The sequence below is a fragment of the Salvelinus namaycush genome, chromosome 21, assembly GCF_016432855.1.
Source record: "Salvelinus namaycush isolate Seneca chromosome 21, SaNama_1.0, whole genome shotgun sequence".
Taxonomy (NCBI): Eukaryota; Metazoa; Chordata; class Actinopteri; order Salmoniformes; family Salmonidae; genus Salvelinus; species Salvelinus namaycush.
In genome coordinates, this window is record NC_052327.1 from 18,361,094 (window position 1) to 18,386,973 (window position 25,880).

Here is a 25,880-nt window from a genome sequence, read left to right on the forward strand (position 1 = left end):
AAAAGTATAAACACAAAAACGACAGGCTGCATGACATCAGCAGCCTGGTGGTCCAAAATAGCATAACTGGTGTATTTTAACACCAACAAACCCATCCATTTCAAAATGAATTTAGTGTACACTGTATGTCAATCTAGCAAACCAGGTAACTAAAAGCAACTTTCGGAACAATGTTGTGGTTCATTTCTAGCTTGTTAGCAAACGTTAACTTAGCTGGTTAGCCAGTTCAAATAATGACCATATCATAGCTGACAACGTCTTAACTCATTTTTATTACCTATTACAGTAAAATAAACTCACAACAAGATCATTATTCACAAGTTAATGGCGAGCTAATTACAGAAAATAGCTTACGGTTGTGAGTGTGGTGAAATAAAAGCATGGCATTCTACAAGAGAATTTTAGAACTTGAACACTGTCTCTTTTGTCACGTCCTGACCATAGAGAGCCCTTATTTTCTATGGTAGAGATGGTCAGGGCGTGACTGGGGGGTTAGTCTAGTTTATATTTTCTATGTGGGGTTCTAGTTTTGTTTTCTGTGTTGGTGATTTGTATGATTCCCAATTAGAGGCAGCTGGTAATCATTGTCTCTAATTGGGGATCATTTTAAGTAGCTGTTTTTCCTTCCTGTGTTTGTGGGATATTGTTTATGGGTAGTTGTATGTCAGCACTCCATTGTCGTCACGTTTCGTTATTCTTTATTGTTTTGTGTGTTTCATTAAATAAAGATGTGGAACCCAGATCACGCTGCACGTTGGTCCGAGTATGCTTCCAGTTCGTACAACGAGCGTGACATCGTTGGCCTAACGTTATATCCTAATTTGACTTTGGTGCAAGTCATGTTGTTTTCATATTACCGTCTTACGGTAACACACACTATATCAAATAACATCAAAGTTTATTTGTCACATGCACAGGTTACAGAAGGTGTAAACTGTACAGTGAAATGGTTACTTGCATAATGGAGTCTTTTGTTTAGACATGTAGCTAGCTAGCTAAACAATGAACCATAATCCCAACTGATAACATTACTGCCATGCATGAATCTGCAGGTAGCTAAAGCTAACCAACTAGGTTCAATGTTAGCTAGCTAACTAACATTAGGCTATAACTGGCAATGCAAATGGCTTTCTGAGATACAAATAATATTACTACACAGATCATACACATAACGTTAGCTAGCGAGCCAACCAGCTAATGCTAGCTAGCTAAATAACAGTACGCTTTAACTTGCAATGAAAAAGACTTTCTGCCAAAGTTAGAAACGTATAATAACTGAAAATGTAGCTAGCTAGACTCTCTTCCCATATACATGGATGATCGCTTCTCCCTCTCTGTCACGGGTGTCATGGTTGCCCTTAGTTTGAAGATGTAATCCGGAGACAGGTGTTTTATACAATAGCCTTCTGTGTATTATGTTTTCGACTCCCTCCACATATTTGCAATCAAACGCCGAAATTTTCTCCATCTCCTATCATACTCTGCTTCCACTGGGCATTCTACAGATTTCAAAACTCAGTCAACCTCTTCCGTCGCAACACCACTGTTGATTGCTGTTTCAGAAGACTCTACAATGTCTGGTTCAATTAAAATGTTTTTGCCTAAATCAGGGAGTTCCTCATAGTCAGCATGGGACGATCGTCCTCCAGAAAGTGGAGAGCATTAGCAACACTTTTGCAGTTTTTTGTGATATCTTAAAAAAAAAGCAGTGTTAGAAAGGATTACCTACACATACTGAGCAGCTCATTTTATAGACAGAAGCATCCTTCATGGCAGACCAATCCGAACTCATATCTCGTTATGTCCAGCCCACCCATTATCTCAGCCAATCATGGCTAGCGGAAAAGTTCTTGTCTTTTTCTGTGGCTAAACCAACTAAGCTTGTATTTAAAAAAATGTATTCATATTTACAGATGTCATACCCATTTGTTATTTAAGGAACATGAAAGTGCACATGTTCCAGATGGCATTTCTGACCAAAAAAATGCATTTTGACAACAACAAAAAAATAATGTTTACGTTCAAATGCCTGCGATATATGCCTACTTTCCTGAAACAAGTCACATCTGTCCTTTCAGAATTCAATAACTACTTCGGCAACCTTCCCATTGTTCATATCATCTGTCAGTGAACACATCATCTGAAGACAATACTTGTGGAGACAGAGACTTTCATAATAGGGGGTCATTGAGACCTGAATTTAACCTCCTGGGTGGACCTAGCATGTGCTTTGCCCCAAGGCAGTTGGATAAGTGTGTTAAAGTATTATATTATAAACTGGGTGGTTCGAGCCCTGAATGCTGATTAACAAACATTTATTTTTACTGGTCTAATTACGCTGGTAACCAGTTTATAATAGTAATAAGGCACTTCTGGGGTTTGTGGTATATGGACAATATACCACGGCTAAGGGCTGTATCCAGGCACTCCGTGTTGCGTCGTGCTAAGAAGAGCCCTTAGCCGTGGAAAATTGACCATATACCACACCCCCTCGGGCCTTATTGCTTAAATATACAACAGTTGTTGAACATTCTCGTCTCTGAAGTACAGCATGCTGACAACATGGGGAACGAGTCCAAGAGCAAAGTACATTTGAAGAGGAGAGGGACGCAGATTAACATTCTTTGGTTTGGTGTGTGTTTTTCTATCGCATCTGTCTTCTTCTGCGAGTCGAGCTCAGAGAGAGAGAGACATGCTGGGCAGGAGGAATCGTTCTGCGCCACACCGCGGCGTGGCCTTGAGATGGAAAGGGAAATCGCCCGCACATTGCATGAGACTCAATCATTGTTCGGTAGTGTCTGTGATAGTGGTCGTCAACACAACATTAATGAAGAACAAAAACAAAGCATAAACAATAAACACAAGACCACAAAAGCCACAACTACCCCCCATATCATTCTAGGCCCAGCCAAAGAAAGTCAATGCAATAATACTTTCAAGATTTGTTTCTCCTGATAGAGAGCCCAGCTATATAAGGGCAATTGAAACGCAATATTCATCAGATAAAAGCGTGAGGATGTCATTCATTGGAAACCAAGCAAGCCGACATCAGATCCTGTTTCACATGGCCAGGCCTGGCAGTTCCGCTCTGCAGATGTGCAACTTGGCATATTGAGTAATTTCTAAAATAACCTGTTTTTAAGTAGTGTGTGTGTGTGTGTGTGTGTGTGTGTGTGTGTGTGTGTGTGTGTGTGTGTGTGTGTGTGTGTGTGTGTGTGTGTGTGTGTGTGTGGTTGTTTGTGAGTAAGTGAGTGCGTGCAGGGGTTTTTGGGGGGGACAGCTGTAACGGAATCACTTCATAAGTGAAATACCACTCTGGGTACAATAGCCCGCCACAAACCAGAGCTGTGGTACAAATGTTTTTCCAACATGGTATAGATTTATCCGAGCATATTGGGAGTAAAAACCATTTATTCTTCACTTCCTTAAAACAAGAAACGAAAGAGGTTGTGACTCTTGTGTTTGTATTTGGGGCCAAAGACTCATTACTCTTGAGTAATGTTGGCAATGTTTGTAAATTGTCAAAACTCTGATATTGATTTTCAAGGAAAGGGGGGGGGGGGGATGAACACTTCTCCTTTGGGAAGTTTATCGGTCCATGCATTTGACTTCAACACTGGTTCACTGTTTTGTTTCGGACAAGACGTTTGCTAAGATGTGGTCTCGGATCACTCTGGTTTAAGTGAGAAGACAGTCTATTCAACGGTGGATAATGCAGGCACTGAAATGCATTCATTCTACATAGTTTCTCATGGCGAGGGGTATTTTGCATCCCCTTAAGAGTTGGATAAACAATGGCCTCTCAACCTGAATGTTCTAGAATGGCTTATTGAGGAGGGCGAGGGGATGAACTACATTCCACAGGCCTGGTGGATAGAAAACAAGATGGCCTCCTGTCAGTGTGTGACATGTGCCTTTGTTGGCCCAGCCAAGGATGCCTCTCACGGCCATCAGTGTGTCAGACTGTGTTACCTTTAATCACAGCTGATGGGTGCGGACCGAAGGACGGATGGCTGAGGGAGGGAGAGAAACACAACAGGCAGGGCCTCGTGATTCAAATCACAACCAGTTAAAATAGGACCATGACCACACATTGACAGCTTAACATTCCACATGTTTAACTCATATCTCAGGCAGCTAGGAGAGAGCCGTGAACCACCTATAACCTGTCCCCTTCCCCTCCCCTCCCCTCCCTCCTGGCCTGAACCTGGGGGAATATTACCATTGGAATGCCCATCGGAATGCTCAGGATGGAATTCCAGGGAATGGCCGCTGACCTGACTCACCACTTAGTGTCGGCACAAGGCACATACTCAATGATTATCAATTGGACCATGGTAACCGCAGCGCTGCAGAATGGATGTCTTGACCTGCCTGGGCCTTAGGACCGGCACAGCTACTTATGGGAACGGGCAAGTGGTCAGGAAATCCCATGCATTAGCCAGGGTGGGACCAAGTTGTGAGAAAGAATAGCAATGTGAGGGTTTACCTAGACAACTTTTGTCCGCTTGAGTATTGAAAAGTTACTAAAATGACGAGAATAGAAAGGGATATAAAATATCTGTGGTATGGGAGTTGTAGTTTTGGAGAAAAAAAAATGCTCTAGTTTGGAGTGGGGATGCGTTCTTTCTGTTGTCAACCGTCACAAAACGGGTGTCAACTGTTGAGTAAGCATCAGGCATGGAATAACCTCACCCATACTGCTAGCTTGGGAAGTCAATTCAGGTTAGAACCCTTATATATTTGAGCAGATTATATGGTTGCATAAACCGGTGCCCAAAATCCTCCAATAGCATCTACTTTACACTTACCCTGTCTACCCTCTTCTGTTATTTTTGTCCTCTTTTGACTCACAACCACTCACCACCAGTGACTGCATTATCACCCTTCAGTCATATAAACATGAGTTCGGTGCCAAACTAGCAAGTGTGATGTCAGATGTCTACATTTCGCCACCTTTTATGTCACAATCAAATAAATAATTTTTTGTACGCAATGTCACGTCTCATTTCCTGTGGCAAGGAAGCACATCCCAGCTTCATCTCAGTGTCAGACAGAAACATGCACACAGAACATTACATCAGGACATACAGGAGTTTGTAATCACATGATGTAGAGTCTCTCAAGTCTCACAATGCAAAACAGAGCTAGCAACAAAATCAACAACAACAGAACAACCAATTTAGGCCAAATGTGACGACATTCTTGGTATGCTGCTTTGATCATGCAAGTCACCCCCTGTACACAAGTACAAGTGCTAATCAACTGTCTAATTGCCTTGAGCACTGACAGACGGAATGCATTCTGCAGGCAACAAGCTGAGTGTCCAAGTGTCACAGGTAGGAGTGGATAGCCTTCAGCTGAATACCTTGGCAGGGAACAATGACTATGTCACTTAATCCGATTTACTCACAGTGCCTTAGACCAACTCTAAAATACTTTAGGCCACAGATGATAATCTAAAGGAGCCTGGGAAGCAAGAACGAGACGTACAGATGTATGATCTTCATTTGATCAAATGTAGAGAGAGAGAGAGAGAGAGAGAGAGAGAGAGAGAGAGAGAGAGAGAGAGAGAGAGAGAGAGAGAGAGAGAGAGAGAGAGAGAGAGAGAGAGAGAGAGAGAGAGAGAGAGAGAGAGAGAGAGAGAGACAGACAACGGGCCCTGAGAGGCTCTTTTCTCCCAGTGGCACCTTCATTTGATCACTCTTTTGTCGCTGAGAATTTTCCTGCACAGCAGTAGTTTATGTAATTATGTAGTTTATCTGAGGTTTAAAAATGCTTCTAAAGTTTGTAATTTCCACTTTTAAGAATCTGACTTGATTTGCCCTAACAAAAAATGTATCAACCCCTACAAAAATGTCCATTATTTATAATCCACATAATAATTCAAATGTCCTGTTGCTGCAGGATTATTTTCCTGCTGTAGCAAACTGTCTCAAATTAAGATTCTACATCTGTACAGTTTCTATGTGTGAATAATAACTTTGACAAAGTGAAATCTATTTACTGTTTTATGACGATGTAGAACTTTGTGTAAACCGGGTGAAAATGAAATGTGCACAAATGTCAATTCTTTGGAGTTGTATACGAGATAGACAGTAAAGTGTGTGTGGTGTAAAATCAAGCGAGTGGAAACATAATCCGCTGGATTACTGCACATGTGCAGTCAGGATGCGGAACCTCTCTGCCAACATTCTGAAGGTTTCCTAGCTCACCACCTCCACACATGGGGATTCTTTGGCATTTATCTTCTGGCACAGGCCCACTAACACTAACAGTATGCTATAAGAATTTTTCACTTTTTCATGGAATGTCATCACTACCCTTCTGAAAAATCCACAAGGTCTTTATGTGGATTCTGAGTGATATGGGGTTAGTAAGAGACATAATACTCGTTCCAATCCATCAGGGTGGTGGCGGCGGTGGTGGTGGTGGTGCACCTGTTTAGACCAAACCCAGAAATGGCCAAAACACTGTGGCTGATGATGGCATGTCTTCTTCAGAGAGATTGAGGGTGCAGTGGGTTCATGTATCACATTGCTGTCCTAGATTTAACATAATTGGTTGCTGAGCTCATGCCTTGCACTTGGGGTGTTTTTTTTAACAATAATTTTGTTACAGATGTGAATGTATTCCTTACATTTAAACAACTGTATAATGTTTGTCTCTCAACTAGCCCTTTTAGGCCTATACTGTAAAAGCAGCCAAATAAAGACAAGACGCCACAGCCATCTAACAGCTGGTGCACTAGGGAGAGAATGATGGGAAAGGAAAATACGTAGACTAACTTGTCACTGCTTCTTCTTTCCCTTCCCGCCTGGGCGGTGTGGCCTTCGACTCCCTTTCAGGGGCCAGTCAGGGGCAAGGAGGGACCTGTGAAAGGGCCTGCCACTGGGAGAAAGGAGCCTCTCAGTGCACATCGTGTGTGAATGCTGCATCTCTCAGACCTGTCTGTCTCTCTGTCTCCTCTCCCCCCTGCACAAACTCTTCAGTTTGAAGGAATAAGTATGCATGCCACAATGGCCTGTGTTGCTCAATATGCCACTGCTGTCTTTTATGTGATATTGTTCATAAGGGCTATAAACGGTATGCAGTTGTGCCTCAACCAATGAATAATGTAATCTGGACTCGTTTGTCATTGTGTCAGATTGAACCCCTTTTGCTGTCCATTGACCTTATTTGTCTACACACATCTCTAAACTTTAAGTTTACTTTCTGAGCTTAAATTCAAGACGTGTAGATTTTTTCCCCCTCATCCTTCATAACTACACTCCTAGAAAAAAGGGTTCCAAAAGGGTTCTTTGCAGAAGGAAAGGCTTCTACCAAGATCCATTTTCATCTGAAGAACCCTTTTTGGAAGACATGGGTACTTTCTAAGGCAAAGGATTCAACCTAGAACCTTTCTCATCCTAAGAAATGTTTTTGGCAGAAAAGGTTCTTTGATGATTCTTTGGAAGGCAAGAAAGATTATTTGGAAGGTGAGAAGGGTTCTACATAGAACACTTCAGAACCTGAATAAGCATTGTATTGTATTGTTTTACTTTATTTTAAATAGTGCCTGAGTATTACTGTTTACCCCAGGGTTTAAACTTTAACCCTCTAGAGTTTAAAAGGATAGTTGTGAGATTGATTTAAACTGTACCTACATGGGAATATTTGTACCCTGTGGGCCCAATTTGGACATTTTCACTTAGGGGTGTACTCACTTTTGTTGCCAGCGGTTTAGACATTAATGGCTGTGTGTTGAGTTATTTTAAGGGGACAGCAAATTTACACTGTTATACAAGCTGTACACTCACTACTTTACATTGTAGCAAAGTGTCATTTCTTCAGTGTTGTCACATGAAAAGTGATACTCAAATATTTACAAATATGTGAGGGGTGTACTCACTTTTGTGATATACTGTACATTGATTGATTGATTGATTTATTGATATATTGATTGATTGATCTTATGCTACACAAAGATAAATAACGTAAATTTTTCTCAACTAATCAAATCTGTTAGTAGTTGGACTTATTTAACCCGTTACTGAGACGGTTGTTCCAGATGGTTCACATAGTCTCATTTATCAATCTTCTCTGCCTTGGCAGTCTTTCTGAAACCAGGTTGTGGGTGATTAAAAGCCCCCCATGGAGGCACTTGCACTGAACACACCTACCAACTGTTTGTGAGTGCTCTGTGTCCAGGTTGGTCTGTGCCCTGTTTGCTTCCTCTGTCTTCCAGCCTTAATGTCAAATTGCTCCTGTTCCAACACAGGCCTATGGGAAAACCTTCCACCACCCCTGCTCCCTCTCCATCCCTTTCCCCCTTCCTCCCTCTACACTTATCCTTCTCACGGAACCAGGAACCATTCATCACCACATCAGATGAGGCAATGAGGAAGGACCAAATCTCTAGACCTACGCTCGGAGCGAGCAGGCCACTGGGGAGTACCTTAACTGACCTCCGGGTCTTGTGCTTCCAGGTGTCTGCTCGATCCTCAGGTTGTCCTTCCTTCCATCTGCAGATCCAACTCTAGTCCCGGATCCAGCATCAGACCCAGTTCCAGTATCAGACCCAGTCACAGCACCAGAACACCGGAAGAGGCGCGGAGGAGGGTCCAACACCAGACCTTTACCCGGAGCAAGCGGACCACAGGGGAGTGCAACATTTGACCTCCGCGTCTTCCTCCCCTCTGTAGATCCAGCACCAGTCCACCACCAGACCACCAGACGAGGTGTGAAAGAGGGACCAAAAATCACACCTTCACCTGGAGTGAGCAGGTCACAGGGAAGTACCACAATTGACCTGTGGGTGTAAGACTCCCTTGTATGTCTGCTTGCTCCTCAGGTTGTCTTTCCTACCCTCTACAGACTCATATCCCAACTTAGCACCTGCAGCAGCCCCAGTTCCCGGTTCCTGTTATTTGTTTTGAATAACATTTTTATAATGTTTTTCAGGTTGGTGGACTGGTGCTGGATCCCCAGCACCAACCCTTGGCCTCCAGTCCCAGTCCCAGCACGATTTACAGTCCAGGTCCCAACAGAAGTACCAACCCAGGTTTTTCCGGTCCAAGCCACAACACCAGCACCAACCCTGAACACAGCCCCGAATTCCTTTTCCTTTCAGACACTGCCAGCCCAGCCCAGACCCCACCCCCAACACAAAGGCATATTGTGGACTAACTAACTGACTGATTGACTGATGGAATAGTCTGAATGGACTGACAGATTGTTCAGATTATTTTTTGATTAGTTGATTGCCTTTGCTTTGCTTTTGTTTGATTGGATAACCATTTGTTTTTGCCTAATTTGAATTGATTACTTATTGATTGAATTGTTTATTATTCGGAATTTAAACTTAATGATGGATTGAATTTTAACTTGTTGAACATTTTAAACTGTAATGAATTTTGGAATAACCAAATAAAATATTAAAATTGTTGGATATCCTCACTCTGACTGGATTCCAATAGAATTACACAGCACTTTGCAAGCCAGTATCATGTGACTTGATGGCCTGATGTGGCCTGTAAACCAGGAGTTTACTAAAACCACTGTGTTAGGGTATAACTAGGCCCTCAAAGAAAGGCCTTATGATATGATATATGTAATGTCTTCTGTAATTAGTTACATTTTAAAGGCTAACAAGGCTGGTGGAACCATTCATAGAGGGTTCTAGAAAGAACCTTTCAAAGATATTAAGGTTCTTAGTAGGGTTCGGGACGATACCAGTATTGCGACACACGTTAGTATCATGTTAAGGAATCAAAACATCATTATGCTGTCATCCGGAGTCACATTTATTTATTTTCCAAGCTATAGCACAAACTATTTTATATTCAAAGGGTTCTACAAAGAGTTCTACCTAGCACCAAAAAGGGGTCCCCTATGACAACAAACCAAAGAACCCTATATGGTTCTACTTAGCGTCCTTTTTTTCTAAGAGTGTATGGCCATCACTACCCTGTAGATTGGGGTTTGCAGTCTAGCTAATTCTGTATTCAGTTGTGAAATGAGGGGTTAAGTTCTCCATTCAAACCTTGATATTGAGGCTAGATCCATCTGCCAAAGCTTGGTCTGAATGTAAGAAGTGTCTGGGCTCACGGTTTGTTTTGCTTCTGCATCCAGCCTGTAATCGGAGTAATTTATACCCTTTTCTACCCCTGTAATTAACAGGCTTCCTAATACTTCACCTCATACTATACTGTACGTGGATCATTCCACAAATGGGGTGTCTTTTGAGAAGTGTAACTTGGTCATACAAAACTTTTGATTTCACCTAATTTTAACATTCTGTCATAAATAGCACATGTTCAACTTAATAAAAATCATGTTTTCCCATCTCAAGAGGTTACATAAAAAAAATGTGTATGTGCATATTAAGTGCAAATATAGTAACAGGGTTGACAACGTCATCTTAAATCGGCCATAAATCCCGTTGTGACAGGAGGAATGGAAGCTGGTTGTGTGCAACAGGGAGCGATAATTGAATGTAAGCTTCACCAAAATATTTAAACTGTTCAATAATTTCTAGCCTGTCTATCTATGGGTAATAGGGATGACGTGTTATGCTCGACTCGCTCAGTTTTCCACCACAAAACAACAGAAAATGTGCAAAAAAAGTAAAACCAGCGCACCTACTTTGCACTTAAATAAATAAGTTTCACCTTAAACGAGAGTTCAGTTCACGTAACAGTGTTGACCTTAAAATGAGGGACTGACGTAAATTAACCACTAATCACGGAATTATCTTCAGGAAGGACTTTGGAAAGCAACAAAATAACTAGGGCTTTACAATGATGGTGAGAACTTGGTGAAATGTTGGTGTTAAGTGGGTTAAAATCACAGAGGGTGCACGGAGGGTAATGTCAAAATGCTAATTGTTTGCCCGTCTTTATTCATACAAAAAAAAAATATTTATTGAATTCTCCTTGTGGTCTATATTAAAGGGCACTTAATTTAATATAAGAGGGTTTTAAAATTCAATATTGGTGCACAATTTATATTTAAAATATCAAAGGGGTGAAAAAGGCACTCTTTTCGTGGAATGACCGACATACAGAACGTTTAACTGTCCCACATGTCAGCACAACAGGAGCTATTGAGATGTCAGCTTCAAACTGAAAACACAAGGAGGTTGCCATAGTGACAGTCATCACTCACACACTACTCTAACCACCTCCATTTCGCGGCAGTGTTTTTGTATTCTGGCCAAATCAGGGCACGTTTCTTGGAGGAAGTCAAAAGGGAAGTCTAATGTTTATCATTCATAAAAGTGAGTAGTAGGAATATGATTAAAAAGTAGGAGGCTTAGGTTTTATTCAGTCTATTGATGTTTGAGTCAATCACAGCACAAATATGTGTTTGAAGAGTCAAGACAGAATATTCTACAGAACCATTTGATCAACACTGTAAATGTCTTTGAAACTACCAGTATTTTCTGAAATAGTTTGAACTATGTTCAGAAGACTCCTCACCTCTTTCCTAGCCTTCTCTGATGAAGACAGCACACTAGGAAACCTGGCCACAGACAGACAGACCTCTGTCCGTCCAGGCTGAGGAGTTCTATCCATGCTGTCATCCATCTGGAGATGAGAACCACACTGCCGCCTCACCCACCGCCCGGTAGACAGGCTTCCCAGGTCACGTCTCAGCTAGCACGCGTTGTATGGTCGACCAGTCGGCCCTCTGGTCAGGCACCACGCCCTGCCTACAACCACTGTCTGACAGCTCCCCTCTCAAACCAACCTGGACTCATCGGAAAAGCCTGGCTAGAGCCAACCAGACAGATGCTGGGCAGGGGACGGGACAGACAGGGCCTGGGCTGCCTGGCTGGTTGTGTCTGACTGGGCCTGCCTCTGAGCCCCATCATCCTGTCCACATAGTCGTCCACATGGCCCAGGGAGCAGGCTTTTATGGCTGGGGTGATGAGAGGTGTAGCTGTGGGTCGCAGGGCAGTGAACTAACTGGCTGGGAGTTAAAAATGGATTTTACTGCTGCTGCAGAGACCTAATGGCACTTCCCAATGAGGTCTAATGCGTTTATGTATTCGTGGATTCTGTTTTATTGCAATTCTGCTCAATAAAACAGAGAAATGTAAGGGCAGAAGTTTTCTTTGGAAAGATGATACATACATGTAAAAACCAGAAGATATTAAAATTAGAAACACATTGATTTTTCCTTTTCAGCCTCAAGCCGCTAATTGAACGAACATATCCGACAACTGGTAAGGTGATTTTAAAATGAACACATAACCATGCATTGAAAGATGACACATCTGCAGTCAAAAGCATGGCACGACTTTGAAAGTCATTTAGTCTGTCAACTCAAAGAGTTTATGATATTTATTTTCACAAACGGCTTAAAGCTCCACATTGTATTTGCCGTGTTGTGTCGTGAGGACTCATAACAAAGGAGTTGATTAACACCCAATAATAATGCATTACCTTGGTTTACATTTCCAACACACACGGTGGCATATTCGTGATGTGTTACAATCTCTCACCCACAGAACTAAAAAGTCTAAACATCTGCGTGTGTGTGTGCATGTACTGTATGTGATGATGTGCCACAGGATGGTGAAAACGTAATGTAGATAGGGGATGCAAGGACGCCAACACAACACCAGGAGATTTAACCAAAAAAGAAATACATAAATGAAAAAAAGAACACTTCAGATGCATGGGCAATGTCCAAGCCAACGCCAAACAATGGATATAAATGGTTGTAATATTTTATTATTATTTCTTAGGGTCAACAATGACTTGTAACATAGTATCAATTAAGAGTGTCTTATGAAAAGCTGATAGTTGGCCTGTTTAGGCTAACTTTATTTTATTTTATTATTTGTTGTGATTCTACAACCAATAAATACAAATAATTTTTTTCAAGTCCAAACAAACAGTCAAATTAGACTGTCAAATGAATTTGCCCCTGACTCAACCTTGTGTATCTCTTTGACCAAACAGCATCTATTGTTAAGCTGTCGGACACCACAAGTAGAGACCGCTGGAGAGTGTGCGTCTTCATTTGACTTCAAACAGTGGCAGAAAGCCATGTTTACTGGATGTTTTGTGGCACAAGATTTAAGGAAAAAAGTATTATGGAGGATGTGAAATATTCATTCATTGTGAGTTCACCCATCACCGGGTGACCTGCCAGAGCAATCCAGAAACAAGTAGCGGCTTATTCCCGTCTTGTGTGAATCTTGAGTGGGAGAGGGATGTGTGCAGGGGGGCATCAAATCACATACTGTATCGCAGGGTCTGATTTGTGTCCAGTTCATGTTATCTGTGCACCAGAGTTTCATTCAAGTAGTCTGTTTGGTTAGGTTTCACTGATCAGTGAAGTTACATCTTAACACACAATATAAACAAGTTGATACAGAGGTATTGGGCCTTTCTTGAGTGTTAAGGTTTGTCCTCCCCAGGCTGTACAGGCAAGTACAGAATCCCCCCTCTGTAGCAACCAGGCAGGGCAGGGCACAGCAGAGCTTGGCAAAGCAGTCTACTGTGCCAGAGCGAACGAGAGCTGTCCGCCTGCGGAGAGGAGAGCCTTAAACAAAGACACGTGTTGCCAGAAGATGTCAGCAGCCTGTTCCTCAGCAGTGTGTAACTCGATCCCCCACACACACTCATCCACGGAGGGCAGAGAGGGGGAGGTGGCTGGGGGAGGGAGATGGGGTTCAACGCTGTGATCAAAGGCCCAGCGATGGACCAAAGGGCTCTGTTAGATCATCAGTGCGACCTCTGTGCATCCGTCAGGCATTAGGGTTCTGGATTGCGGCTAGAAGCGGACGGGTTGGTGAGGTTGGGCTGGGGGGGACGGAGGGATTGGGGGGGTGAATAGGACCAGCATAGACAAGAGGGGAAAACTGGGTGGAGGAGGAGTGGGGGGGGGACTGGATTACAACCCAACCATCCTTTTACTTCTCCAAAACCACATGACGCTCATGTCCAATGCCCTACATATTCAAAGGCATGTACTCCAGCCCGCTCCAACCCTGTGACACAGATGGAGACCGAAATATACAAGCGCCGGGCGGCGACCGGTCTCTCTGATGTTTCCATCGGTGTGGTGTGCTCTGCTGACAGAAAGAGTTAGCCATCAATCTTCTGAAGATAGAGATAGACAAGTCCACTCGTATTTTACTTTCATACGGAACACCGCCTACTGGCTGAAAGCAGACAACGGTTTGAATCAGAACGATGTCTCTGTTATCCAAGAAAGTAATGACGGCAAGGGAATCATGTAGTATAGTGAGTCAGTTGTCCCGTCACCCAGGATGAGAGTTGAATGGTGAGATGACGCAACCTCCATTGCATACTGTAGGCCTATATGTCGTGGTAACCTCATGCTGAACTGTGGTGTTGTCGTGTTTGTGTCTTTAGACCTTCCATCCCCATGGAAAAGCAGGGGGGTTAAACAGTTATTTCCAAGTTAGTGACCCAGATCAGTAGCTTCGGCTGTAATCACCACCTCCGCCGGTATTCTTTCCACAGACAGGCCAGTCAGACCCATAAAGGAGATGCTCAGTACTGGAGTTTACCCATCTCCGTACACAAGCTACCATTTACTCCAACCCAGCACCAGCACGAGGCAACGGCATGTAGCCGCTGTCATATACAATGTTTTGTAAATCCATTCCTTAATCAGTGTTTTATACCAAACATTTCAACTGTATCTGAGTTCTAGTTTAACCATTGCCAAAAGTGCCTCATTGAAATGAATGTAAAGTCAGATGTCTTTTCAATGTCGGCAGATAATTTTTTTGCTTGTTGACAACATCTCGCGTGCTGTGAGAGCTAACCAAAATGTTGAAAATTTAAATATTTTCCAAATGTCCAGGGATTTGGGCTGTGGGGTATCGAGTTCTGTGGTCTCAGCTGTGTAGCACATTGATGTTGTTTTATCAATTCAGAACAGATCACTCAGAGCATGGCGTTCTGGGCCATTTTATGGTTTGGACTTGGTTTGTAAATGCTAGAAAACACAGCATTGCTTCTTTCTTTCTTTCTTTCTTTCCTTCCTTCCTTCCTTCCTTCCTTCCTTCCTTCCTTCCTTCCTTCCTTCCTTCCTTCCTTCCTTCCTTCCTTCCTTCCTTCCTTCCTTCCTTCCTTCCTTCCTTCCTTCCTTCCTTCCTTCCTTCCTTCCTTCCTTCCTTTCTGTCTCTCTTTCTTGTTCCCGTTTTATTCCAGCATTATTACCTTTGACAAAATGGTGTTTTGTTTTCTGGTGTTTTACATGTCTGTTACTGGTCCAACAGTCACTGGTGAGTTCCAAAGCATTTTGTCCTCTGTTTCTTTTGAGGAGGGTGGGCCTGGGGTTTAGAGGAGGGGGGCAGTTTAAATGGATGTGCTATGAAAAGGGTTGTCTGCTTTTAGAACCCCAACCTCACTTCATGAAAACAAAACGCGAGGAAGGAAATATCCTCAAGGAGAAGCCGTGGCCTAGCCAACCACTGGACACCGAGCCGCGCTGCACAAAGCGCGTGTGGGCTGTCCTCGAACTCTCCCCACCAATGTCTCCATGTAGAAACCCACTTCCCTAAGGGATCTGTCTGTCTGTTCCGCACAGACACACACACTAACACACATATACCGACACTCATGCATATAGACACTAAGAGATACAGACTAACTGTAGATACAGTCACACATTCCCCTCTCTCTTTCATTCCTCCTCTCGCTCTCTTATTCCCTCTTCTGAAGTTTAGAATGTACTGCTCTCCTATTTTATTTCTCCTCTCCTCTTCTCTCTCTTTCTTTTTTTCTTTCTCTTGCTTTCTCTCTCTCTCTATCACACACACACACACACACACACACACACACACACACACACACACACACACACACACACACACACACACACACACACACACACACACACACACACACACACACACACACACACACACACACCCTCTGCTCAGCCTGGGGTTAGACCCATCCTGTCATGTAAGAGCGCTGATGTTGTCCTTACTGTAGCTGTGGGGCCTGACTGAGGGCGTCACAGCATAAGTATTAACCTCGCTCGTATTTTACAAGCACCGCTTACCGCCCCTGTCCAACATAAACAGGTGTGCTGGCCAAATTGGGCGTCATTACTCCCTAGGCTAATGTCTCGTCTCCACACATACAGTACATATAACTTTCACTTTCACAATATCTACGAATCTGAAATTATTTACAGTTTCAGTTACATATAGTTATTAAATATCCATTATTTAACATATTCCCCCTGAAACATATGAGTAAATCATGTTGTATTTGTATGTAATATATCAATGAATTACACATTCATGTTACAGTAACATTCAAGAGTTTTGTTCAGACTGTTATTCAATCACAAAACCCCCACCTTGTGTTTTTGTTAGTCTCAACAAGGCAATGATTATTTAGGATGAATATGCAATTCATTGATATTGGTTGACCGTTTGATGCAATTATGCATGTAGGGATGTAGCCTTCTGAACACAAGTATTGTGTGGTAAAGTTTGTACTCAAGAAGACTACATATACTGTAGTACGTGGTACTGTTGAATAAATGCAGGTCATTGAAATCTCTTTGAGGGAGAATCCAAGGTAAATCCCATAGATGAAGACTACACCAATAGATCAATGTAGTAAGACGCAGGGTAGCGTATGTTGTCAGGTATGTTTGAGAAGTCTCTGACTGGGGTCTGACGATATGATCCCGGCTTCGCCATGCGGTCTATGATGTCACTCAGGCCTCTGCCTTTGAATAGCCATGTGTTCCTCGCCACTAATATCAAACAGATGATGCGAAACCTCAAAATGACGGTCTTTCAGTAAGACGAGCAGTCAAAACAATGTAAAAGAACTGATGAGAAACACCATTCTAACCTAACAGCAGATAAAAGACCACATTGATTTTAGAACTGTTGCAATCTTTGTTGCACTCAAATAGGTACCTTTTTTCTGTTGATTTCATTTATCGCAAGTAGACTTCATGAGTTTTGGTGTGTTCTTAGATCACATAATAGGACAACATGCATTTTAGAACTGAAAAACATTTTTGAGCTAATGGTGATCCTTGGACTTCAGCTGATTTACCTTTCTTACAGAAACACTGTAAGTTTAAGTCAAACTAAGATCACAATCAATTGCATGGTATGCTGTAAAACTTCCCAAATCATTGTTACAGTGTGCTATCATACCAGGACGGAGCGGTTCAGCAGCACGGTAGTGCCTTCAGACTCACTTATGAGCTCATCCAAAACCAACATGTTCCTCGAATAACAAACAAGACAGGGAAGAATGCCTTAGAATGATACATCACTCTAGGGAATTTTACATACGTCCTCTATGTGTCTCCCAGGCACACTGTAATTGATGTTCAGTGTCTGGAAGACAACAGTCCTTCCTTTCTTCTCCCTGGATCCCTGGATAATCTCAAATGTCAACTCCAACGACTCCTTGATTTTAACCCCCCCCCCCTTCTGGTTTTGAGGTAATTTATTTTTCGCCACCCTCTCCTCTCTCCCTCGCTGCAGCTGTGTCTTATCTATAAGGGTTGGGTCTCTGATCCAAAGGTTCTCTTCTGTTTCACTGAAGTTACAAATGACTGGGTGGAGTCATATCCCCTGAGCCAAGCTAGGAATCTATAGTGCTTTTGTGAATTCAGAAATGTTAAAGGAAAAGACAGGACACCCTGGCATCTAGACTGGTGTTTTTCCGGGAGTTCTGTGTGAGGCAGGACCGCCTAGTGTGTCTTTGTTACCTCTTTAGTGGCCACCCCATATCTATTCTACATAGGGCCTCCCTGAGGCCTGAGCTGTTCTGATACTTGAAGCTGACAGTTGGTTCATGTGCCTCTGGCTCAGGCCCATTAGACCATAGGTGGTAACGGTGCCCCATTTCCAGCAGCAGTGAATCAGGATGTTTGTCAGCTGAAGGAGGATAACACTGCAGTGTCAATCTGCGGAGGCACTTCATTTGGCATTGAGCAGCAAAGACTTTCAGAGAAAAGGAGCGAAAACATTCCCTCGTTTTGATCAGGACCTCACGAGGGTGGGCGTCCAGCTTCCTGTCCTCTCTTCATCCTCTCTATGCTCTGTGGGCATCTGACTGGGTTCAAATGAGACTTGGCAGCCTTTTGGGCCCCTCTTATGCTCTTTAGACTCCGAGTTCATCCCAAATGACACCCTATTCCCTACAAAGTGCACTACTTTCGACCAGGCCCCATGGGGAATAGGGTGCCATTTGGGACACATTCTCAGCCATCTTTAAGTTAAAGGATCCGCTTCTCTTGCCAAAATGGTGTACATCGGATCGGACCTCCCCCTCTTGTTTGTCCCCTCTCTAAACGCTTAATCATGACCATAGATGTGGGCTGGTCATGGGAGCAGATACAACCAGTGTCCATTCTCACTAGTTTCAATGGCTGTGTTACTTTGCAACTCTTTCTCCCCCAGCCGGTCCCTGATTTGGAAAAGCAGACACGTCGCGCTCTCCCAGTGTGAATTAGACCAGATGCATTAGCTTGCAGAATATAACCCAATGAACTAATGATTCTGTCAACTAAACAATAGCTGCTTTACAAGAAGGCACGCACACAGCAGTCTGTTTTTCTATCTCATATTTTTTTAATGTTTTTCAGAAACAAATGGATGTATTTTTCTCCATCAAGGGTATAGTATGGGGAGCGTATGTGGTTCCGGTCCCCAGGGTTTCAGACAACTAACAAAACACATCTTACTTCTGCTCTGCTGCCCGGCTGTTATGCTTTTCACATACAGGAGAACGAGTGGGAGCGCCCACCAAATGAATAAAGTAGCATGGCTCTTTTCACAGTAGCGCCCCTTTATAAAAAGATCTGAATCAAAATTACGTTTAACACACAGCAACCATTTATACTTTTCACATCATGAAAAAAAAAAATATTATGAGATTTGTTTTTAATAAAATGTACTTTTGAAAAACAACTGGTCGTTCTGGAGTATATTTTGTACAAAGGTCAAAATATTCCACTGTTCTGTAAATAGACCTATTCATAAATATTGTCTTTATATCAATTTATCCATAATATGTACAAATAAAGGTGGACCCTTGTCTGTTCCAAAGCAGTAGATATAAATATAGCACATGTAAATATACCATAAAACTCAACAACAACCATGGACATATTGATTATGACTCACAATCATGTATAAAAATAGTCATGTTGACACCATTTTTATGTATTGGATTTAAACAGTATTTTGTATTGGAATTTTCTGGTAATTTCGTTTTTTATCTCAATTTGGCCCAAGTAAATGTCATGTTTATTTTTGTTATGTCTGGGATAACTGACGGGCTGCTCCCAGATGGTGAGGGTAGGCAGCAACACATCCACCACACTGACCGTCAACACATGGCACCTCAGGGGTGCGTGCTTAGTCCCCTCCTGTACTCTCTGTTCACCCACGACTGCGTGGCCGTGCACGACTCCAACACCATCAGTAGGTTTGCTGACTACACAGCGGTGGTAAGCCTGATAACCGAAGACGATGAGAGCCTATAGGGAGGAGGTCAGTGACCTGTCAGTGTGGTGCCACGACAACAACCTCTCCCTCAACGCAAGATGAAGGAGCTGATGGTGGACTACAGGAAGCAAAGGGTCGAACATGCCTCCATCCACATCGACGTGGCTGTAGTGGAGCGGGTCGAGAGCTTCAAGTTCCTCGGTGTCCACATCAGTAAGGAATGAACATGGTACACACACATCAACACAGTCGTGAAGAAAGCACGACACGCCTCTTCCCTCTCAGGAGGCTGAAAATATTCCTCAAAAAGTTCTACACCTGCACCATCGAGAGCATCTTGACTGGTTGCATCACCGCTTGGTATGGCATCTGCTTGGCATCCAATCACAAGGCGCTACAGAGGGTAGGGCTTACGGTCCAGTACACCACAGAGGCTCAGCTCCCTGCCATCCAGGACCTCTATACCAGGAAGTGTCAGAGGAAGGCCCTAAAAAATGGTCAAAGATTCCAGCTACCCAAATCATAGACTGTTCCCTCTGCTACCGCACAACAAGCGGTACCATCTGGAACCAACAGGACCCTAAACAGCTTCTACCCGCAAGCCATAAGACTGCTAAATAGTTGGTTAAATAGTTAACCAAAAAGCTTCCCGGACTATCTGCATTGAACCCTTTTTGCACTAACTCATTGTACTCATCACATATGCTGCTGCTACTGTTTATTATCTATCCTGTTGCCTAGTCACTTTATCCCTACCTATATGTACATATCTACCTCATTTACCTCGTACCTCTGCACATTGACTCGGTACTGGTATCCTGTGTATAGAGCCAAGTTATCGTTACTCATTGATTATTCATTCCTTGTGATATTTTTCTATTATTTTTCTCTCTGCATTGTTGGCAAGAGCCCCTAAGTAAGCATTGCACTGTTAGTCTACACCTGTTGTTTACAAAGCATGTGACAAAAACAATTTGATTTGATAACTAATGCTAAAATAACAAGTTCTCAATTTTAAATGCAACATTCATCCAAATTACTCCATCAATCTGTCATGGATATTTAGAAAATGACATAACCCTTTTCAGTTCCTCAAATGCTAATTTCAAGCTGGGCTAAGTAAACAAACCCAAGTCTTGGTGACTGACTTTCAGAGTCCATATTAGAATCCATTCAACATTCAAATGAACTATCAACAACCAACAAGGGAACTAACAATTACCAACAAATGAATTGGTTCAAAGACGAGTAGGCTATTAGTTTTTATCTTACTTTTTGATCTGATCTTAAGTGGATTTGACTATTAACTATTAGAGAACACAAGAATTTCCATTTATGAAAAGACAACATAAATGTGATTCACACCAATTTCTCTCCTCCACAGAACTGCTAGCTTGACCCAATGTTGTACTTCCTTAACAGTATCCCCACACTCTCTCTCACTTGCTGTTTCCGACTGCACATGTACATCCTTGTTCCATCCAGCCTTCCCATCCATCTAGAAAAACACACTCACAAAAGAATGACACTCGTTTGTGTCCCAAAGCAAGAAGCCAAATGAGGCACTTCTTATTCAGCACAGGTAATTTGCATGGAGCTCCACTTCCCTATTTGTGGTCCTGTGTGGCTCAGTTGGTAGAGAGTTGCGCTTGCACCGCCAGGGTTGTGGGTTTGATTTCCAGGGCACCCATATGTTTGCACGCATGACTGTAAGTAGCTTTCGATAAAAGTGTCTGCTTAAATGGCCTATAGTATTTAGTGACTCTAGGGGCCAATGCTGCCAACACAGAGAGTATGGTGAGGGTTCAGAGGGTTGAGGTAATCACTGTACAGGTACTCCATCAATATGTAAAGGCATCCATAACACTTGAAATGTACTTATTGATATCAATAATCAGTGTTGGGTAATAGTGAGTAACATATATTCAACTAGTAATAACCTACATTTTGCAGTGGCTTTGTGGTAGTTCATCTAAATCTAGGTAGTGTTTTCAGCAGTTAATTACTTTTTTTGCCACGCTACCTACTGGAACTCCTACACACTACTTTTTTTTGCAAAAATTAAATAAAATATGTGTGAAGTAGGCAACAATTTCCTTTCTTTTTCGGCATCAGATCTACCTAATTCTCCCGTGAAACATATATTTAGTGTTTAATAGTTTAAATTACACTGTTAACATCTGACGACAGAGAGATCCGTTCTTGCAATTTGTATTCTATGACACTTCAAGATTTAGTTATGATAATTTCTCACAAAGTCGTTTGGATGTAGTGAACTACTTTTTCAAAGTAACTTTAGTGAAGTAAACGATATGTTTATTTTAGGGTAGCTTAACTTCTTCCAGTGTGAAGTAATTGGTAGATTGGTAAACTATATTTTCAGAGTAGCTTCCCCAACACTATCAATAATAGGCATTTCACTACACCCGCAATAACATCTGCTAAATATGTGTATGTGACCAATAACATTTTATTTGATTTTGATTTAATAGTATCTCATATCAAATTGTGATATATTGACTACAGCAGGCATACAGTCAAGAACATGTGCAACAAATGGTGACTGAGTTAGACCGATTATTCAATGATAGAGTGAGAAGATGTGGCTTTACAGGCTGCTCTGACAATCCAAGCCAGACAACCCCAATTACCCAGAAAAGGCAACACAAGAACTCCCTATGAAGCTTTAGGAAACCCAAAGACTCTCTCTTCCACTTGCTCTCCCACTCGCTGCACGCATGACTGACTCAGCGATGGGCCGCGAGAGATCATTTACTTTTGTTTTGTGCGTACCATAATCAAGACAGACGAACCACAGATTATTATGAACATGTGCTGTGTACAAAATACTGTCAAAGTCAGCAAGCTGGTTGATTTATTTATTTATGATATTTAATGATTTATGCTTCCTTCGCAACGCCAATAGCCATATTCGCGGTGGTTGGAACTTCTGAATAAGGGACATTTTTTTATATAGACAATGGCGGCTTAAAATCTCTACATACAATGGCCAGACATATTAAGAATGTGTTCCATTGCAGAGAGTCAGAGCCCAAATAATAAGCCCTTTGGATATTTGGTGGAACAGTTGTCATGGGCAACTGAGATGAGCACTGACAGGCAATATTATGTGAATCAACATGCATTTGGGCCAAACAATATATGGTCTTCTGCCATAAAAAAATTGAGATAACTCTCTGGATATTGTAGAGAACTCAAACATGGCAAAGTAAACAATTGACCCCAATTATGTTAATCAGTAACTTCAGGATTAGTCTTTCTAATATGTGGGTGTAGCGATGAGAAACTATCTGAGAAATAAATCGGATAATTTTCACACGTTTATCCCCTTGTTTGTGAGTTTATACTGTATCTTGAAATAGTAACAGGCTGGAGTGGTTTTAATCAATATTAGAACACATACTCATTTGATAAACTTTCAGGTCTAGACGGCATTAAATAGTTTGCTTTAGTCAGCAGACTATCCGGTTAATTAAACTACTATTGTATTTGTGTAGCACCTACATTGATACCATCATTGAAAACGATGAAAGCACTAGATTTACATCGATACTACAATAAAACAGCACCTTTTACCTAAATTGTAACGTTTATTATTCACTGTGCACACAACGACAGATCTGTCTATCTCATGAAAATCCAAGAAAATTAAACAAGAAAGAAACTGGCCTGTCTGAGAAGTAAACCTTGCGTCATCATGATCTCAAATCAGCAGAAAAACAAATCGTCTCATATCAACATATGAAGCTTAAGCACGAAAAAATAGATGATGAGCATCATGATCGATTATGATAAAGTGCCAAAATGATGTGTTCTGATGTTTTACGTCACTGAAACTCTACGTAACCGGACACTTTTGTATAGCATAACCGCAACCAATGAATACAGATGAGAATGAGATCACAGCTTTGTATGCAGTGAATGAATGAAGCCATTGGCTGACGCCTTGCATTTCCTCTCGAGACCAGCAGACTTCACTCACTTTGATTCTCAGTCTTGTTTTTCTTTGCAATACATTTCAAAACTCAGTCAAATTGGAGTTAATATGATTTTCATTTGAGGCGTCTCTCGACAACACATGCAGAAACATGTCAATATCACGTTAAATGAATTGAGGAAGGATCTTTGCGGTTAAGAAAGGGGTGCTCTTTCTACTGTCTTTGCCTGAAAATGCGAAATAACCCAGACATGATGTAGGCCTACCATCTGGTTCATAAATGACTGCAAACAAAAGCTATGCTACAGCAAAATAGAACCAATGTGATTGATTCTAATTGTAAAACACACTTTAATGTTGATTTTGTTGTTGTTGTAGTCAACACACCAATAGCAATGAAACCATTTTAGAAAAAAGGGGGATTGATAGTGGGATGGGTACCATTTTCTAAAAGACACGCATAATCTTCAGTCAGAGTTTTCTAAAAAGTATTTTTTACACTTAGTACAAAAAAGACATTTCTACCCGTTAGTGCTTTGTTTTAAGATACTATAACATAAATAAACCATTTATTTTCAGTGTTCAAACAGACAGTTCCAGTGTGACTGGAAAACGGACATACTCTGTTCCAGTTGGCAGCAGAGGGCTTACTATAGAGACTCAGCTTTCGGTGCGCCCCAAGGCACCACGCTAACACAGCGTTCTTCATGTCTACACAGCTCCAAAAAGAAAACACCTTCTGTTTGGGGGATAAAATATTCACCTCTGCTCTCTCCCTCTGTGGAAAAACAAAAGAAAACTCCAAAGAGTTCTTACTAGAAGACTTTTAGATGACTCTTTCCCAGAGTCTCATCCCTCAACAGTTACTGTCATTTTCTACCACATCTCCAGTCTCTTTCTGTTCCATTTAGAAGCCATTCTGGGAAAAACAGAACTACAAATCCCAGAGTGCAATGCACAGTTCCCGTCCAGGCACAATTTGTTTCCTGTAGTCCCAACTTTTAGAGTCACTTTGAATACATCACTACATGAGCACACATTATTTTGTCTCAGTCAGTCAAAGATTTGGGGTAGTATTATTACCTATTGATATTTAGCCTTTACTTTCTTAAAAAGCAAATTTTGATTCTGCTGTGCAAAACAATGCCATGAAGAGCTGACATGAAAAATTCCATTCCTTTTTTATTGTAAAATCTTTCATTGTTCCTGTTCCAAGACATGTCCATTTATCTTTCCTCTGGGGGTGTTCCTCCTCATCCAACTAGTCCTGCTACGCCCCTCCCCGTCATAGTACCGTACTGTAGGTCCGTTATGCCAAACCCCTTTATTTGCAGGTAAACACCTCCGTCCTCTCGCTGCACGTGTTGCACTTGACAAAGCAGCACCACTGGAACTTACAGTTGCACTGCCACACTTTGGTGTACTGGTGCGTGTTGTAGCCCCGGCCGCAGCACATGAGGTCGCAGCCGTCCGTGTGTGGCGAGGTGCGGTTACACAGCCTCCCCTGGGTACCCACGCTCCCCGTGGCCGCATCCTCCTCGCAGTAGTTGGGCGACCTCTCGATGTAGACGAGGTCGGTCTCCATGGGCTTGCGGAAGCCCTGGGTCTTCTTCACCTTGAGGAAGGTGGGCTGGCGTAGTCGGCTGGCCCGGACCACTTCCACATGAACCGCCTCGTTGTACTTGTCCTTCAGGATATAGCCGATCTCTCGGAACTTGGGCAGGGTCGTCCAGCAGGTCTTGGTAGTGCAGGAGCCCGACACGCCGTGACACTTACACTCCAACTTCATCCGCTCTTCCAGGACCTGCATGGACACACAGGAAGAGAGTGTCGTAAGAGGTTACATGGCGTTACATGACATTACATTGCATTCCTGTGGCAGGCCCAGCTTTAAAATACTGGAATGATCTGACTAGGGTGGAAACAGAAACCAAGGCCAGGGTGAAGAGGTTCCTAGCTCTTCTGCTAAATGAATGATGGAAAAACAGTCAACAGAAGGTCAGTGAGAAAAGATGGCCCTTGGTATAATATCATATTAAGATCGGAGTCTGTAATAAAAGACCAAGCTGTTCTCAAATGTTGTTGAACCACCGCACCTTTATCAAAACTTCTAATTAATTACCTCTTGAGACAACAAATAGATACTATTTTAGTGTGTTTGGCAATAACTACAGTGCCTTGCAAAAGTATTCACCCCCTTGGGATTTTTCTTATTTTGTTGCATTACAACCTGTCATTTAAATGGATTTCTATTTGGATTTCCTGTAATGAACATACACAAAATAGTCCAAATTGGTGAGAAAAAAAGAAACTTGTTTAAAATAATTCCCCAAAAATAAAAAAATGAACAATGGTGCGTGCAAATGTATTCACCCCTTTGCTATGAAGCCCCTAAATAAGATCTGGTGCAACCAATTACATTCGGAAGTCACATAATTAGTTAAATAAAGT

General features: G+C 42.2%; 1 protein-coding gene across 1 annotated transcript in view; it reads right to left on the reverse strand.

Annotated features, from left to right (window-relative positions):
- Positions 1-23,094: 23,094 nt before the first annotated feature.
- The window catches only part of LOC120066151 (protein Wnt-7b-like), a 33,364-nt gene continuing 30,578 nt past the window's right edge, over positions 23,095-25,880 (reverse strand). The window contains exon 4 of the mRNA XM_039017311.1: positions 23,095-25,233. Coding sequence (XP_038873239.1) covers positions 24,754-25,233 — 480 coding nt within the window. The 3' untranslated portion in view covers positions 23,095-24,753. The remainder of the gene's footprint in view (positions 25,234-25,880) is intronic.